Genomic DNA, 17,094 nt, shown 5'->3' with positions numbered 1-17,094 from the left:
GGTAGCTGGAACTAGTTCATTGGCAGAGATGCTACAGTTTCTTAGGAGAGTTTATCTTTTAATATTTGTATGTCCTTTTAATAACAGTATCTTTATTCGTTAGTCATCGAAGGAACAGATCTGTGCATGTCAGTGGTTCAAGAAATGTAAAAAAAAGTAGATGTCAGATGAGTTTACATTGGTAATTTTTTACATAGTGAAGGTATTTTTCTAGTTATGTCAAGTACATGCCAATGGGAAATGGTAAAAAACTATCACACAACTTCCAGTGCCTCCCCTCTCCTGTTTTTGAATTTATTTTCTTTTTTAATATTTCTATGGTTGTAACTTCCGGAGCAGTTTCTTAGTTGTTTATCAACACAGGTAGTATTGCTTTCCATAACAAAGTTAAATACAAATTGTGGAATATTTGGTTTGTTTGCAATGAAGATGTGTTGTAACTTGTCAATTAGTATCAATTGATCATTCAAAAAGGTTTTTCATATCTTTCCCATAATTAATACAACAATGGCTCTTCAATTTAGTGTTTTATTTTTGCTGTGTCAGTTTGATTAGTTATGCCTTTCTTTGCTCAAATGCAAGAGCCAGACCTCTCTCCACAAAGCTACACGTGGCATTTCAGTTCTGACCTGTAGCACTTTTTGTTATTCAAGCTGCAGCTGATTATATTGCAAACCTATGAAATCGTTAATGGATGTAAAAACGTTACTCTTTCTCTTCCAGTGGACAGCACGGTCTTTGTAGGAATAGGTAGAACTGCTCTCTATAATAGATAATTTTTAACTAACATGCAGACATTTTATTTGTTTTTAGGATTTAAATGCTAGATTTATTTCAAAGTAACTTCAGGCTTGCTAAGTACATAATGTAGCCTGTTTGCTTATGTCAACTTCACTGTCCTTTGAAGGAGTACTAGGTACCTTTTTTTTTTCTTCCCCCCCTAGTGAGAAGATTATTGACCAGTGGTGTTCTAGTTCAGATTTTCCCACTGCATGATAGAGAAGAGTTGAAAAAGCTCCGTCACAGCTGGTATGGCCAAGTCAAAGTTGGCTATCAACCTTTAGGTATGTGAACACTTACTCCACTACAAACAAAGTACAGGGTTTCTTTTGGAGAAGTTTTCTCTTCAGTTTGTGCAAGAAGACCAAGGGTCCTTCCTAACTTCTACTCCAGCATTTAGCCTCTGTAGAAGTGAAACTCCCGTGTGGAAGGTAAGTATTGTACAAATACTGCTGAAGGGAATGTCTCAGCCTGGGTGTGCTATCTGACATGTTTAAGATTTGAGATTTCAGCATACCTTTCCATCTATTCCTTTAGTTCCTTGAAGGCTGGCAAAGCACAACTAGTCCTTTTTGGCCCTGAGCAGGCTGAAACAAATTTGTTTCCCAGGTGAATGTATATGCAGTGAGAATCTTCAGAAGTTAGGTGTCACTCACCGTTAAAGTTTATTTTTATATCAAATGTCTTCCATGCCATCCTAGCCATTCACTGATAGATTCAGTTTTCAAGAATGCTAGTGTTTTGGGTTTTTTTTCCCTCTGAATATCCGATGTTGATATGGTAAATATTGAGATATTTGACTTCCCTACCATCTGAATATATGTATGTATGTTTATGTGTGTATATATATAACAAAAAAAAATATTCAAATGACCTTCTGAGTTTTTGGAACGTGGGAGAAGGAGGAACAAAAAAGCAATAAGATTAATTGTTATTTAGAAAAAAAAATTTGGACCAAGGGATTCATGTAAAGTCAAGTTTGATATTATACTGACACCTGTGTTGAGTGTAGTCTTAATTGATTAATTTTTCTCTGCAGATGAGATACGCTGCTACTTTGGCGAAACTGTTGCTCTCTACTTTGGCTTCTTAGAGTACTTCACATTTGCTTTGATCCCAATGGCTGTCATTGGGATTCCTTATTATGTGTTTGCATGGGAAGACTATGACAAATATGTGATGTTTGCCACATTCAATCTGCTCTGGTCCACTGTGATACTGGAAGTTTGGAAGCGGATTTGCGCCATCATGACATACCGTTGGGGGACGCTGTTGATGAAACGACAGTTTGAAGAACCAAGACCAGGCTTCCATGGTGTCCTGGGTGTCAATCCTGTCACTGGGAGGGAGGAACCAGTGTACTCAAGTATTAAGAGACAGATACGGATTTATCTGGTGTCCTTACCATTTGTGTGCCTTTGCCTCTACTTCTCACTGTATGTGATGATGATTTACTTTGACTTGGAACAGTGGGCTCTGGATTATCATAAAGAGAATGAGTCTAACTTCAGCAGCTTGATGCTGTTTGTGCCTAGTATCATCTATGCTATTGTGATTGAAATTATGAACCGTATCTATCGGTATGCTGCTGAATTCTTAACATCATGGGGTAAGAAAGTTGTTTACTCTTCCTTAAAGTTAGAATCCCTGATGTTTAGAATTTGTTTCTTTGTAGAATACGTTACTGTGAGTTCTTGTTCAATGGAATGCTAAAGAAATTCCCTGAAGTAAGTTTTTACTGTGGGGTAAAAGAGATGGCCATTTTAACTTCTTACATTTGAGTGTTCTGAGAATGCAGTTTCATGTTTGGTTTAATTTGGTCTGAGTCTAGCATGCCATCAAAAGGGGTGATCTTGCCTTCCTCCTCAGCCTCTCTTTGCCTTTGATGCAGAAGTCTCCCTTCCCTGATTTAGCTCTTTGTTTGGCTATATCAGCCATAGTGCTGGCAGAAGTGGTGAGGTGAGATCGTGAGGGTGGGAGCTCAGAGGTGAATGGCCGGAGGGACTGTCCTGGCAGCTTGCATCCACAACCTGGGTTTGCTGAATACGTCTTATATACTGATAAATCTGTGCAGAGGACAGAGGCACTGAGATAATGGAACAAAATCTAAAAACATCAACTAAATGCCATATGAGAGTGTTTGTGTATGCTATATACATATATATATATATAACAAAGACACAGATTTCACATCCCTATCAAAATATTTTCCTTTGGGCACTCTCAGAAGAGGGGGAATGTTATAATAGATTGCCTTGTTTTCACTGTGTGTGTGACTTATTTAACAGATTGGGCCTTATGTTTTGTAACCTAACATAAGGATAGTGAAATGCTAGTGTTTATTTTGAATTTTAGCACTTGGAGCTCTCCCTGGCAGCTCTGGAATGTTTTGGGTTCCCCTGGAGACAGCTGAATTTTGAAGGTAGCAGCTCCAGACTCCTCCAGGGATTCCACCTGAGGAGTTTTGTGTATGTTGGAGGCAGGTCCATGCTCTGTACCTTGCTGGGAGTCCTCCCAGGCAGCTTTGGAGTGTATTGCCCTTCCCTGGAGACAGCTGAAGTTTTGGGTAGAAGCTGCATACGGCTCCTAGGCTCTTACTTTGAGTTTTGTTCATGTGGTAGGCAGTCCATGTGTGGTAGCACCCCAGGACTCCTCCCAGGCATCTCCAGGAGCATTTTAGTTTCTGGTGGAGACGTGAATTCCCAGATAGCAGCCCCAGACTCCACAGGCATGTGCAGCCAATTTCAGACAAAGTTAATAGATTAAGCTAATGGGAAGTTAAGTGTTTTGTGTAGCTCAGTATGGCATACATTTACAGGACAGAATCCGGGTTACTAAAGCTGGAGGCCCAGAAAATTAACCTAAGAAAGATTAAGCAAAAGGGAGATCGATTCAGAAGACAGAATAAAAAGAGGTGTTGAAGTGGGGATTGGTTATGCATGCCAAAATCATTTGCTCAGCAAATTCAACTTGACAGCAGCAATAGTAAAAGCAAGCAATTTCTTGATTTGTTTATGACTGTTCAAGGGTTTTATTTAAATAATGACTTTTAAATTCATATCTAGGTTTCAACTGACTGTTTTATTTCATTTTTTTCACTATACTGCAAGAAAAAGCCTTTATGCAAAATGCCCAGTTGTGTTGATCAGGTAGACTAAAATGTCTTTACCAGGTAACCCAAGCTTTTTTAAACCCAGATTTTTTTGGTTTTAAGCTGATGTTTCATATTCAGCAGCAACAGTATTTATGTAACTCACTACACTGACAGCTTGGGCCTTTTCTGTGCTATCCAACGTGTTTATGCTGCCATGCTGTGAATGGGATGAAGAGCTGATCTGGCTGTCCTACCTCCCCTCCCACCTGGCATATTTTCAGCTAAGATCTGACTTAAACAGCTAAACTGGCAAAGCATAGGAAACAATCTGGGGTATTTTTTAAGCACGCCTCCTGGACCCATTTATCATGAGAACAGATCATTTAATGGAAGCTAAAAGGAAAAATTGCATTCAGTCCCGCGAGTGCATCTTCCATGTGTCAGGCCCAGCTTCACACTCTGTCAGAGTAGAACTCTGCTGTTCTGTCCTGAGGAAGGTCCGTAGGTGACGGTCTCTCCTTTCAGCCTTGTTGGCACGGCTCACGCTAGTGTGCTGCCTCCTCATTCAGTTACTGCTTAGCCAGGGCTTTAAAGGTACAAGCTCACAAAATAGCAGAAGGAATGGGAAATCTCCCATTCACTTCCCTTTCCTCCTCCTCTAGTAGCCAGCCTTCCTCAAACATCAGCTTCTGGGATTTTATCTTGAATGAACTGAAAAATCTTAATTTTAGAATGAGTGATGCATCAGTTGAACTTCATGTACTCCAGTCTTGCTTTAGAGCTTAGGGTCTGATCTAAATTCCTTGGAGATGGATGGGAATATTTCTTGGAGCATTTACTGGTTTTGAATCAAATCTGGTATTGTTATTTTTCATAATGTATTCCAATTAGTTTTGCATTTGTTTTCAGCCAAAGAAAAATCAATAACTAGGCACGTTTTATTAAGTGTTGAGAATGATGGATGGTTTTTCTGTTATAAAACAGCTCTTCTGAGAAAGAAAGAAGTAAAAGGAAAAACCTTTGCAGTAGAAAAAATACCAGAGTTGTAGCCAAAAACATATATGTCAATATTGTGCATCAGATTAGCTTTATAGGTTAAGTGAGGTACTGGTACAGTATAAATTCTTTTTGCCATAGTGTGTTGAAGGAACTATTCTCCATAAACTACTAGTTAAGTACTTTTTAGGTGGAGGAAAAACGTCTGTTTACTCTTTGTATAACAACGTCTAGTATATGATAAGTGCTTCTACTGTTTACTGATTAATAATTTTGTTGGTATTTCAGAAAATCACAGGCTGGAATCTTCACATCAGAATCATTTAGTTCTGAAGGTTTTAGTGGTAAGTATATAGTATAAGCAGCTAAAAAAGATGATTTAAAAAAAGAACTGTTGTGTTTTATTAGTGCTTTCCTTGCATTACCTCACTGACCTACAGTTTTGTTCAAGGCCAAATACTAGCACAAATATCAGAGTAAACAGGATTTCTGTTGTGGTTGCAGTAACTGCTAGACCGTTTTAGATGCATGTTTTTATAGTGGAGAGTAGGGTTTTTATTTGTATTGATTTGTTCTTTCATTAGGATTCTGTGTACGTAACTTTCTGTTAATTGATGTGGTCCTGTCTTCAGCTGGGAACTATTCCTTTCACTTTTTGCAAGATTTTATGGTAAACCCATATTTTAAAAAGTTCATGTATTAACTTCCACCTGTACTAACATTCAGACAACCAGTCAGAGGAGGTTGGAGATACATGTCCATCATTCTGCTCCTGTGCAGTTTATAGTACATACTGATCTACTTACTTTGTGGCTCTGAACAGGTAGCTTTTGTGTGCGTATGTATATATGTTTGGTTGCTCTTTTAGGTGCAGCACTGATTCTAAGTAAGTGTACTTACAGTTGAATACAGCTTGAATTCCCATATAAGATGTTCAGTAAAAGCGGTTGCAAAGATTGGCTTATTTTGAGACTTAAACTTCTTGTTTCCTTTTTGGAAAGATCATTCAGTTCTCTTCCAGAGTTCCCTCTTTTTTCCCCCTCAACTCAGCATGCTTTTTTTATTACTTTTTTTTAATCTGCTTGTTATCCTTCTGTTACTGGTAACCTCTAGAGCTAAAACTCTTGTACGTATCATTTATAGCTTTGTCTCTGCCTTTCTCAAAAAATAGCACCCTCTCTTTTTCCCTGTAGGAAATGTATATAAAATAATTAAAAAATATATAAAATGTCAAATGTAAAACCCCCCAAGTTTCACTTTCAACCTATGAGTGGCTCTCTGCACTCCCCAGTATTATCTATGTCATCCATGAGCTTCAGCACTGAAAGCAAGTAGGAAAAGTTTTCTCCTATTTCAGAGCTTGATTATGATTTTTCAGGTACAATACTGTGATTATGTCTCATTTTAGAAGCGGGGAATATTCCTCTTGGTCGTAAAACCTCTTGAAGTGATTAAACATAAAGCTTAACTAACATATATCGAGGAACAGTGGTACATATTGAGATATATGTCATCTAATGCATATATTTTGATAAAGTATTTCTTTGGAAAAAAAATATTATTACCCTAAATTAAGATGAATACATCCCTTTTATTGCATTACCTGTGGGGAAACTGCCAAAAAATGAAAGTTAAGTAGAAGGCGATGTGTTTTTAATGTCCACATTTCTTTGTATACTGTGCTTTAGGAAAGCATTAAGCTTGTCAAATGAAAATCCGAGTAGGACCAATGTTGAAAATGAGTTTTTTCTGACCTAAGTTTTAAAAATGGTAAAGAAAATTTTAGTAGTTTACATCTGCATGGAAGCTATTTAGTCAAGGTAGCTGTTAAGTTAGATAATATTCTGTAGTTGAACTTTTGCTTGAGTACTAATAACAAGTATTTTTAATTGCAGTTCAACTTCTTAAATTGTTTTGCATCTCTCTTCTACATTGCCTTTGTGCTGTTTGATATGAAGCTTTTGAGGCAGGTGAGTTCCAAGAACATTTTAAGAATGTTGATGTATCTGGGAAAATAAAAGGTTGATTGAAATAGGACTTTAGTTTTTGTTTTTCTAAAATATATATGAAATATATTCATTGTCGAGTTAATATTTTCTTACAAATCCAGCTTCCGAATTTCAGTTCCTCTAGCACAGTTGCAGAATCATAACAGAGTAATGTAGAGCAATTCTTTCCCTCCATATAAATGGGGAACTGTTTTCAAATAAATTGATTACTTCCTCACACAGATGAGGCTGGAAAATTTTCATTTCCTCCTTCTTTCCCTTTATATTAGAAAATGGTTTTATCTATACTGTTCTTAATGAGAGACCCTTGAGGATAGGAGAATGATTAAGTTTATGACTACAATGAGGAGCTGAGAATAAATAAACGCAAAAATAATTTGTAGTTGGTATTTGAAATCAGCTTTCTGTTGTTAACATCTTTTGAACTCAAATACATGAAAATCAGGTATAAGGAAAATATTTTTGCTCTAAATATAATGAACAAAAGAACAAGAATTTCAACTTAAGAACTTTATTCCTCTAAAGAGATCTCTAGCAAAACACTTGACATATCTATACCAGACATGACATTCATGACATTTCCTATACTTCAAGGTAAAAAGCAAGAAGAAAAATAGAAAAAAGTTCATTGTTTAGCTCTGTTATTGGTGTTGGTATAGGTTAAGTGTGTATCTTTACCCTTCACTGGACTTTGCGTACTGTCTCCAAGATAAATCCAGAGCCACAAAATATTTAGACATCTAACTCCTATTTTGTCCTTTTCAGCACATAGCAAAGAATGGGAACTAGAGCAGCTCTACTTTTCATATGCTACTGCTAGTTTTGTTAGGCTGGCCTTCTTTTGTCATAGTATAACAACTTACAGTATCACTAGAACACACAAAATTGGAAATGATCATAGGTTTATCACAGATCTATTAATTTTTTTTTTTTTTTTTTTTTAATTTAAGAGCTTGGCCACTTTGCTGATAACTTCGCAGATCCTTAATCAGTTTGCAGAATCCTTGCTTCCTTACTGGCTCCAAAAGAGACATAAGAAGAGGATGAAGAAACGCATGTGTTCTCTGAAAACAGATGCGGACCTGTCATTGGTCGAACAAGTCAACTTGGAGAAAGAAATGGGCACCTATTTTGTACGTTTTACTACTGTAAAAGTTAAAAGTTTTCTGGGCTGTAGTTGCCAGAGACATCAGCCAGTGCAACCTAAAATATTGCTGGCTGGCTAGCCTAGCAGCTTATTTCCAGCTTCAGCAATTTTGCTGGTAGTGTTGTTTATACAGCTATATAGTGCACTGGATCAAGAAACTGATACAGTGCAGGATCCCAGTTACACTAGCACGAGGGGGTAGGAATGAACAGCTGAATCTGGAGCTACCTAACCCTGTATCACTGGAAGAAGTATTTGTGTAATATGCCCTTAATCTCCAAGGGTAGCCTGGAGGCTACCAGGATGAGTAGCCTGTTACGGGGAAGGGGGAGGCTGTTTCTGTTTTAGTTTGTTTTTGCAGTGATACTAGTTTAAACTGTCAATTAAACTATAGCCTGAGAGAGTGCGCTCTTGTCTGGGTGGGGCCAGAAATGGGGAGGGCAGAAGAGACCAACTCTTCAAACCAATACTACTGCTGGAAGCTCTTGCTTCTTGAAACTACAGCTTTGGCATTCGCTGTCTTCCTAGTTCTGTTCCTGTCCACCTCCTACCCAGTACAATTTTTAATTGTATTTAACAGTCTTCGTGCAATTCATTACTTGCAGTTCTAAAGGAATTGACAAAAGTAGACATAACAGTGTGTAAGTTAAGGTCTTCAAACTGGCTGACAACTTGCTTGATCAGATGCTGCAAGCATAGTCACAAGAGGCTTAATACTGTATGATTTATGCTTTTACAGAATAAGAGTTGTATGTAGATAGTGTACCTTTTATGTAAAAGGTGGTAGAGAATAGCAGATTGGAATTTGATATCATTACCGTATCAGAGTCCTTTCTTCCTGCATAAAGTGCCATGAAATGGGAAGAGGAAAAAGAAATACTACCTTGCAATTGAAAAACTGTACAAATGTTAATACTTGTGTTCCTCTGGGAAGGTTGGTATTTCCCACATGTTATATGAGGAGAGAGAGATTTAGAGAGCATAGCTGTCTTACAACAGAGAACACAGCAGAAATCGCCGAGTTAGTGTCTGTCTGAACTGGTAAATCAGCACAGTCCAGCACTGTGCTGGCGAATAGACCAGCACAGCTCCAAAAGCTGTGTATCGGTATCAGGTGTTGATATGCCTTACCAAATAAGCTCTACCTCTTCGACCTGAGCTGAGTTCTGATTCTCAGCTGGCACATACAAAGCCAGAGTGGTGTCTTTGAGTCACATTGCCCAGTGCTTCTTGTGCAGAGCTGGATCAAATGTATCTGCACCTGTTGTACCGTTCTGCCCTGAATGATTTTCCACGGGGACCCAACAGGTCAATTGCAGAGTTATGACTTTGCCTTGGAGGTATCCGCTGCTATCCTCAGTTTCAGTTCAAGGTACTGTGTACTCAAGGCATTAATTTTATTTTCAATCTAAAGATTTTAATTGTGCTGTGCTTGTGAATACACGATATTAGATCACTGGTTTGTTTGCAAGCAGTGAGCTGTCAGCAGGCAAGAGTATTTCTAAAATTAAATCTGTCACAAGGGGGAAGCATTTGACTATGTTTAGTAGCTGAGGAGTTTAGCAGGAGTCTTGACAGAATTTGATGTTTCAGGCTCTTCTCTTTTCTTTTCCTTCCTTCACTTACTCTTTAACATTTCTCTTTTTTGTTTTGTCCTCTTTCTCTGTCACTTTTCAAATCTCCAACACTTAACCCAGTTTAAGATGTAAAAACATCCTGCAGTCTTTTTTTTTTTTTTAATTTCTGCTTCTCTCCTCTAATTATTTTCTCCCTGAATTTCTTCGTTGATTCTGTTTCCTTGATGCCATAGTTTATGTGCTGCTTTTGTGGCTGACAATGGCACACTTTGAAATTCCTCTCTTCCTGCACGAAGTGTTATAAATTGAGTAGGAGAAAAATAAATACTCCTTTTCATACTCTGTTGTTCTAAAAGTCAATAGGTACTGGACAAGGAAGTAAGAAGAAAGGTGTGAGGAAGTAGTGGGAATACTGTGCAGTTACCAGAAGGAGGAGCACAAAGGGCAGCATTGTTCCCTGCCTGCAACAGTTGAGAAAGTGATAGCAGGGACAGCTATGTGACTGCCACTTCAGTGAGTGATCCTGCACAAACGCCCCACCTTACTAAAATTCAGAGTTCGTACAAAACATTTCTGTGGAAAAATCTCAATGGTTTTAAAAGTTAGGTAGCTCCTCAGGGTCTGGCCTGCAGATCAGTTTGTCAGACCCAGCTATACTACACAAGTTAAAAATGAGCTCAAGTGAAGAATGCAGCTAATGACCACCCCATGTTGTTTTCTGAGCTTGCAGGCTTCTACTGCCTCTCTCTGTTAGCTAGAAAAAAAAGCACTAGATGCTGGAGAGGCAGTCAGTTTAACAGCTATAACCAGCAAAAAAGATTAGAGAACCATGTATCTGATGTATGGAGCCAAAACCAATTTTATGTGGTTCTTGTAATAATCTCAGTTACTGTCAAGTCTTTATTTTTAATATCCCATTTTTGAGAGAGAGGAAAGTGTGTGGGTCTGGGCAAATACAATGTAGGTAGATCCCAGTTTAACTTCTTCATGGTAATTCACCATCGTTTGTTCAGCGAACACGTTTTCTTTAAAAAGGAGTTGGTTTTGTTCTTCACTTCCATAAATAACTGATGCAATCATAGAAAACTATTATTAAAACTATAAAACTAATATGCAAATATGCATAACAACCTACATGTGAACACTTAATCAGTATTTAAGTACCCACATTCTTGGTTTAAAGACCAGGTGATAGATGTGTTGCGCATTTGCCAAAATAGGGCTTTTTGTTTGCATTAATTGTTCCTTTCAGATGTCAGTGCTGCATTTTGTCATTTCAGCCTTCAAGTGGGCCACTAATTCTGACTTACCTGTTTTGAAATAAACAAGCGGAAATACCAGAAAAGAGTTTGCCTATCTACCAACCTACCTTTCTGGCTAGGTCTTTCATGGACAGTCTAAATACCAGGACTTTTCTTGTTACAATGCTCTTAGGAGAATGTTCTGCCAGTTTAAATGCATGATGCTGTTTTCCTGTCCCCCACTGTTCCTTCTGTAACTGTTTAACTGAGATAGTCAGGAACTTGAATGGGATGAATGTGTTTATACAATTACTTCATGTAATAAGGATAAGAAGTGTGACTGTTGCAGAAAATGCATTATGCAAAAGGAAGAACCTTGGCCTCCCCTTATTAAGAAGTTTTGAGTAATTGAATAATTCCAAATTAACTAGATGTATTTTTTTGTTGTTGTTGTTTTCTACCACCAGTCATTCCCAAATAACTGCTTTGGGATGAGGAAGTGTGTTTACAACTGTATTGTTAATTCTGTGTTTCTTCATGTATTTTTTGTGGGTTAAAGTGCTTCTTATTTTTGGTCTGTTTTTCAGGGTACTTTTGATGATTACCTGGAGTTGTTCTTACAGTTTGGCTATGTGAGTCTTTTCTCATGTGTTTATCCACTGGCAGCTGTCTTTGCAGTGTTAAACAACATCACAGAGATATATTCTGATGCCTTAAAGATGTGTAGAGTTTACAAGCGGCCATTTGCAGAACCCACAGCGAATATTGGTGTCTGGCAGGTAATTTTTGTGTGTTTCTTCTTCTGTTCATTTGTTTTAAAAGAGATTTCAACAAACGTATTTAAGCTGTGTGTTTGACCCATCAGCTGCTTTTAAAGTTCAGTAGGTACTTTGTTCTTGTCAATGCCTTGGGATACTATCTATCCAACTATAGTGGTTTTTGTAGGGTTTTTGACCACGTCTTTCAGTTGCCTTTGAAAAGAAAACAAATCCTTCCTTCAGTCCTTGTATATGTATGTATTGTGGTCCTGTTGCAACTGCAACAAAGCAAAGCTGCCAGATACTGCCCCGTACACTTCACAGCCAACATGTTTTAGGAAATGGTAACATCTGATGGAATCTCAGAAGCATGGAGCTCAGCAAGGGTTTCAAAAAAAATGAAGAATGATAGGTAAGTACTTGGATTCCTAAGCCATGCTTGGCTGCGTGCCCTTGTGATTATTGGTATTCAAGCTGACTAATTTTAAAATAACCTGGATCTGTGAGCAGGAGCTGGACCCTTCTGCACAACCTGTAGTCTATCTAAACAGTTTCGTGCTAGTAGTACAGGCTTAAGGATTTTCTGTCCTCAGTTGTTTGCCCATGCAATCATGCTAGCACCAGCTAGTTTGGAGCCTGCTGAGTACGCTGCACCAGTGAACTGCTTATGACTAAAAATAAAACTCCTCCAAAACCAGAGGCTTTTCTGAAAAGAAAGAAGGCTATTAAGTTGCATCCAGAGACTTTAGCGTTCTGTAGTAACAGTGGCCTGATAAGGAGTGTGAAGTAGTTGGAGGAAATTTCTAGGGGATGATCCATATTCTAGCTCTATTTAACTTTTCTAATGATATGTAATGGACACAAGGCACAATAAACTAGGAGATTGTTTAATTTGGAGGGGTTGTAAATGTTGGTACCAAATGAGACAAATCAAAGATGAGAGATTAAATCGGGAAACCTCAAATGAAACATACTGTAAAAACATACAAACCAAGTATTCTGAGCAATGTTCATTAGACACGTACATGGGTATTAATGAAGTGGACTTATAGGAGAAGTCTTTTAATATTAAGTCATTAAAATGTGTAAATTATAATCTGATTGTGTTTTAACATCTGATGCATTTTCTTAGTCCAAATCAATGCTGCCAACATCTTGGTGGCATAGCTGCATTGACCAGTGGTGTGACCACCAGTTAAATGAGGCTGTGGTCATAAGTCCCAAGCGTAGCTACAGGTATATTAATAGCTACAGCTATTAATAATTTGGTCTTGCTAGAATAGTTTGTTTCAATCTAGGGAGTAGGCTGAAAAACCATAACACTAATGGTGCAGTCATGTGGGTTTTTTTTTTATAGTGTAGGTTTTTAACTAATAGTAGAAATGTATTTGCTTTGTGAACTGAAAATAATGACTTAAAAATTTAGTCACCTGTTTCAAGTGGGAAGTTAGATCATTGGCTGAAAGATTTCTTTTAAAGGAATACTGGAATTATTTTGTTAGGTGAGCTGAGTCACCAGCTTGTTGTCAAGGAGAAAGTTACTTCTGCTAATTCATTGTGACAATTGCTACAATTCAATGTCAGTCTTTCTCATTCCAGAGAGGACCTTGGAATAAGTAACCATTATATTGCAAAAGTAATTGTCACGCTGTAGTAATATTTTCAGGCATTTTGTGGGAGGCATTTTGTAGGCAAGAGCTTCTTAGACATGTGCAATTGCATGTGTGCAATTGCATGTGCTTAAATGTAAATCTTTCTTTCAACAAATTTGAGCTTGTATAACTGGTCGTGATTTAAAAAAGGCATTCTGAACCATCCTTACATTTTCCTATCACTTAACATTCAGATAAAACCTCCAAAACCAGAGTGTTCAGACTATTAGTTCCTCTAGGAATTTTGCATTTTTTCCTTTATCCTGAAAGAAATTTATGTTCGGGAGTACAACTGTAGACGAGTGCATACTCTTTTATGTGTTCAGGTTATGAGTCATTGTCGTGGTTTAACCTCAGTCGGCAACTGAGCACCACGCAGCCGCTCGCTCACTCCCCACCGTCCCGCTGGGATGGGGGAGAGAATTGGAAGAGCACAAGTGAGAAAAACTCGTGGGTTGAGATAAAAACAGTTTAATAATTGAAATAAAATGATAATAATAATACTATAATAGTAATAATACACAAAGCAAGTGATGCACAGTACAGTTGCTCACCACCCGCCGACCGATGCCCAGCCAGCCCCTGAGCAGCGGCCCCCCCCGGCCAGCTTTCCCCAGTTTATGTACTGAGCATGACGTCACATGGTATGGAATATCCCTTTGGCCAGTTTGGCTGTGCCCCCTCCCAGCTTCTTGTGCACCTGCAACCTTCTCAGTCGGTAGAGCAGGGGAAACTAAAAAGTCCTTGGCTAGTGTAAGCACTGCCTAGCAACAACTAAAACATCGGTGTGTTATCAACATTATTCTCCTCCTAAATCCAAAACACAGCACTGTACCAGCTACTAGGAAGGAAATTAACTCTATCCCTGCCAAAACCAGGACAATATCCACCCCTTATTCTATACCATCTACATCATGTTCGTCTCATATTTTCCTGTACATTTTCATTAATCACCACCTCTTTTTTTTTTTTTAATATATATATACACACACACACACAGAGATATCATTCCCTTAGTCTGTGGGCCATCCCTCTAAAACGTTCGGTGAGTTCATTTAGTCCATGACTTCGGGCTCCATATGTCATAATAATCTTCCAGGGCAGGAAAGATGGAGATGGTATGTGGTGTTGGATTGTTTCATGTTGAAGTCAGTTCTGGTACCATCATCACTGTGCTTTGCTTGGTTTCACTGAAGTTTATTCTTCATTAGTCTGGGTGATTCTTATTGTAATATCATTAGTATGGCATATAATATTATGTAGTACTTAACATCACATAATTCAGATCATAGGCTATTCTCATCCAAAATCAAATCCCCTTGAGGTACACATCAGACTTCCCCATCCTTCCACATTATCCACCAAGTGCACCCAGGTCCTTGAGCAAAAGCAATCCCATGGACAGGTTTGCCTTTGCCCGAGGCAGGAATAACCCAGACTGTTTTCCCCAGCATATTTTTTATGTGCACTACAGGGACTTTATCCCCTTCTACAGTACGTAAAAGTTCTGACTGGGCAGGGCCTGCTCGATTGGCAGATCCCTGAGTGTTGACTAACCAGGTGGCCTTTGCTAAACGCGTATCCCAATGTTTGAACGTCCCACCACCCATTGCTCTCAGCGTAGTCTTTAACAGTCCATTGTATCGTTCAATTTTCCCAGAGGCTGGTGCATGATAGGGGATGTGATACACCCACTCAATGCCGTGCTCTTTGGCCCAGGTGTCTATGAGGTTGTTTCGGAAATGAGTCCCGTTGTCTGACTCAATTCTTTCTGGGGTGCCATGTCGCCATAGGACTTGCTTTTCAAGGCCCAGGATAGTGTTCCGCGCAGTGGCATGGGGCACGGGATATGTTTCCAGCCATCCGGTGGTTGCTTCCACCATTGTAAGCACGTGGCGCTTGCCTTGGCGGGTTTGTGGGAGTGTGATATAATCGATCTGCCAGGCCTCCCCATATTTATATTTCAGCCATCATCCTCCATACCAGAGAGGCTTTAACCGCTTGGTTTGCTTGATCGCAGCGCATGTTTCGCATTCATGGATAACCTGTGCCATAGTGCCCATGGTCAAATCCACCCCTCGATCACGAGCCCATCTGTATGTTGCATCTCTTCCTTGGTGACCTGAGGTGTCATGGGCCCACTGAGCTATAAATAACTCACCCTTATGCTGCCAGTCCAGATCCACCTGAGCCACTTCAATCTTAGCAGCCTGGTCCACCTGCTGGTTACTTTGATGTTCTTCAGTGGCCTGACTCTTGGGTATGTGAGCATCTACGTGACGGACTTTTACAACCAGGTTCTCCACCCGGGCAGCAATATCTTGCCACAATGTGGCAGCCCAGATGGGTTTGCCTCTGCGCTGCCAATTGCTCCGCTTCCATTGCTCTAACCACCCCCACAGGGCATTTGCCACCATCCATGAGTCAGTATAGAGAGAGAGCACTGGCCACTTTTCTCGGGCAGCAATGTCTAAAGCCAGCTGGATGGCCTTTACTTCTGCAAATTGGCTCGATTCACCTTCTCCTTCAGCAGTTTCTGTGACTTGTTGCATAGGACTCCATAGAGCAGCCTTCCACCTCCGACGCTTTCCCACAATACAACAGGACCCATCAGTGAACAGGGCATATTGTTTCTCATTTTCTGGTAGTTCATTATACATTGGGACCTTCTCCTCTGGCGATATTCCAAAATCTTTGCCTTCTGGCCAGTCCGTGACCGCTTCCAAGATTCCTGGGCAACTGGGGTTTCCTATTCGAGCCCGTTGTGTGATCAGTGCGACCCACTTACTCCATGTAGCATCGGTTGCATGATGTGTACAGGGGACCCTCCCTCTGAACATCCAGCCCAGCACTGGCAGTCGGGGTGCCAGGAGGAGCTGCGCTTCAGTGCCGATCACTTCCGAAGCAGCTTGAACCCCTTCATATGCTGCCAATATCTCTTTTTCAGTTGGAGTATAGCGGGCCTCGGATCCTCTGTATCCCCGACTCCAAAACCCATGGGGCCGACCTCGAGTCTCCCCAGGTGGTTTCTGCCAGAGGCTCCAGGTAGGGCCATTCTCCCCGGCTGCGGTGTAGAGCACATTTTTTACATCTTGTCCTGCCCGGACTGGCCCCAGGGCTACTGCATGAACTATCTCCTCTTTAATTTGTTCAAATATTCTACTAACTTTTCAGGATTCTGCACTTGCTCAGGGGTGAAGTTCCAAAACACTGGGGGTGCCCATTGGCCTAGGTACTTGCCCATCTTGTCCCACACACCCTGCCACTCATAACTATTCAGCCTTGGGGCAGATCTCTGGATGATATTCTTAAATTGCTTACCAACTTTAGACAAAACCGAAACAATATTCCAAAGAAGTACCAATAGAAGTATCTTAACTACCTAAGGATGTTCAAAATACTGAAAAGTTACTGTAATGAAGGAGGAAACATCATAGAAGAAGGTAATGACACTGCCATTCTGTATTTCCTCTATAAAAAAACTCTCAGAAAAGATACTGTAATTGCTAGTTGTCTCCGCGAAATGGTATCCGTGGTACAGTAACAGCTTCATTGCGAAACTTACATACCACACTAAGGTCAAGGTCAATGTTCTAAAAACAAACCTCACAAGCGAAACATCACTAATCACTGCAGACCACAGCAAACTGCAAAAACCAACACCAATCTCTAACATGTACAGCAAAGAAAGGAGCACGATGCAATTACACAAATCAATATCGAGAACAGAGAAACCAACATTGTGACCCACAACTATTAACAGATTTAAGTTCCTTAATACACTCCAGTTAATCTGTTGTTATCTCAAAGCCCTCATGCCCCACATTGGGCGCCAAAAAG

General features: G+C 39.6%; 1 protein-coding gene across 1 annotated transcript in view; it reads left to right on the top strand.

Moving 5' to 3' along the window:
• The window catches only part of ANO10 (anoctamin 10), a 134,393-nt gene that overhangs the window by 7,397 nt on the left and 109,902 nt on the right, over positions 1 to 17,094 (top strand). The window contains exons 5-10 of the mRNA XM_076331116.1: positions 945 to 1,064; positions 1,820 to 2,389; positions 5,159 to 5,214; positions 6,766 to 6,840; positions 7,830 to 8,012; positions 11,432 to 11,623. Coding sequence (XP_076187231.1) covers positions 945 to 1,064; positions 1,820 to 2,389; positions 5,159 to 5,214; positions 6,766 to 6,840; positions 7,830 to 8,012; positions 11,432 to 11,623 — 1,196 coding nt within the window. The remainder of the gene's footprint in view (positions 1 to 944; positions 1,065 to 1,819; positions 2,390 to 5,158; positions 5,215 to 6,765; positions 6,841 to 7,829; positions 8,013 to 11,431; positions 11,624 to 17,094) is intronic.

This window comes from Aptenodytes patagonicus, chromosome 2 (assembly GCF_965638725.1).
Source record: "Aptenodytes patagonicus chromosome 2, bAptPat1.pri.cur, whole genome shotgun sequence".
NCBI classification, from domain to species: Eukaryota; Metazoa; Chordata; class Aves; order Sphenisciformes; family Spheniscidae; genus Aptenodytes; species Aptenodytes patagonicus.
This window is presented reverse-complemented; position numbering and strand designations above follow the sequence as displayed.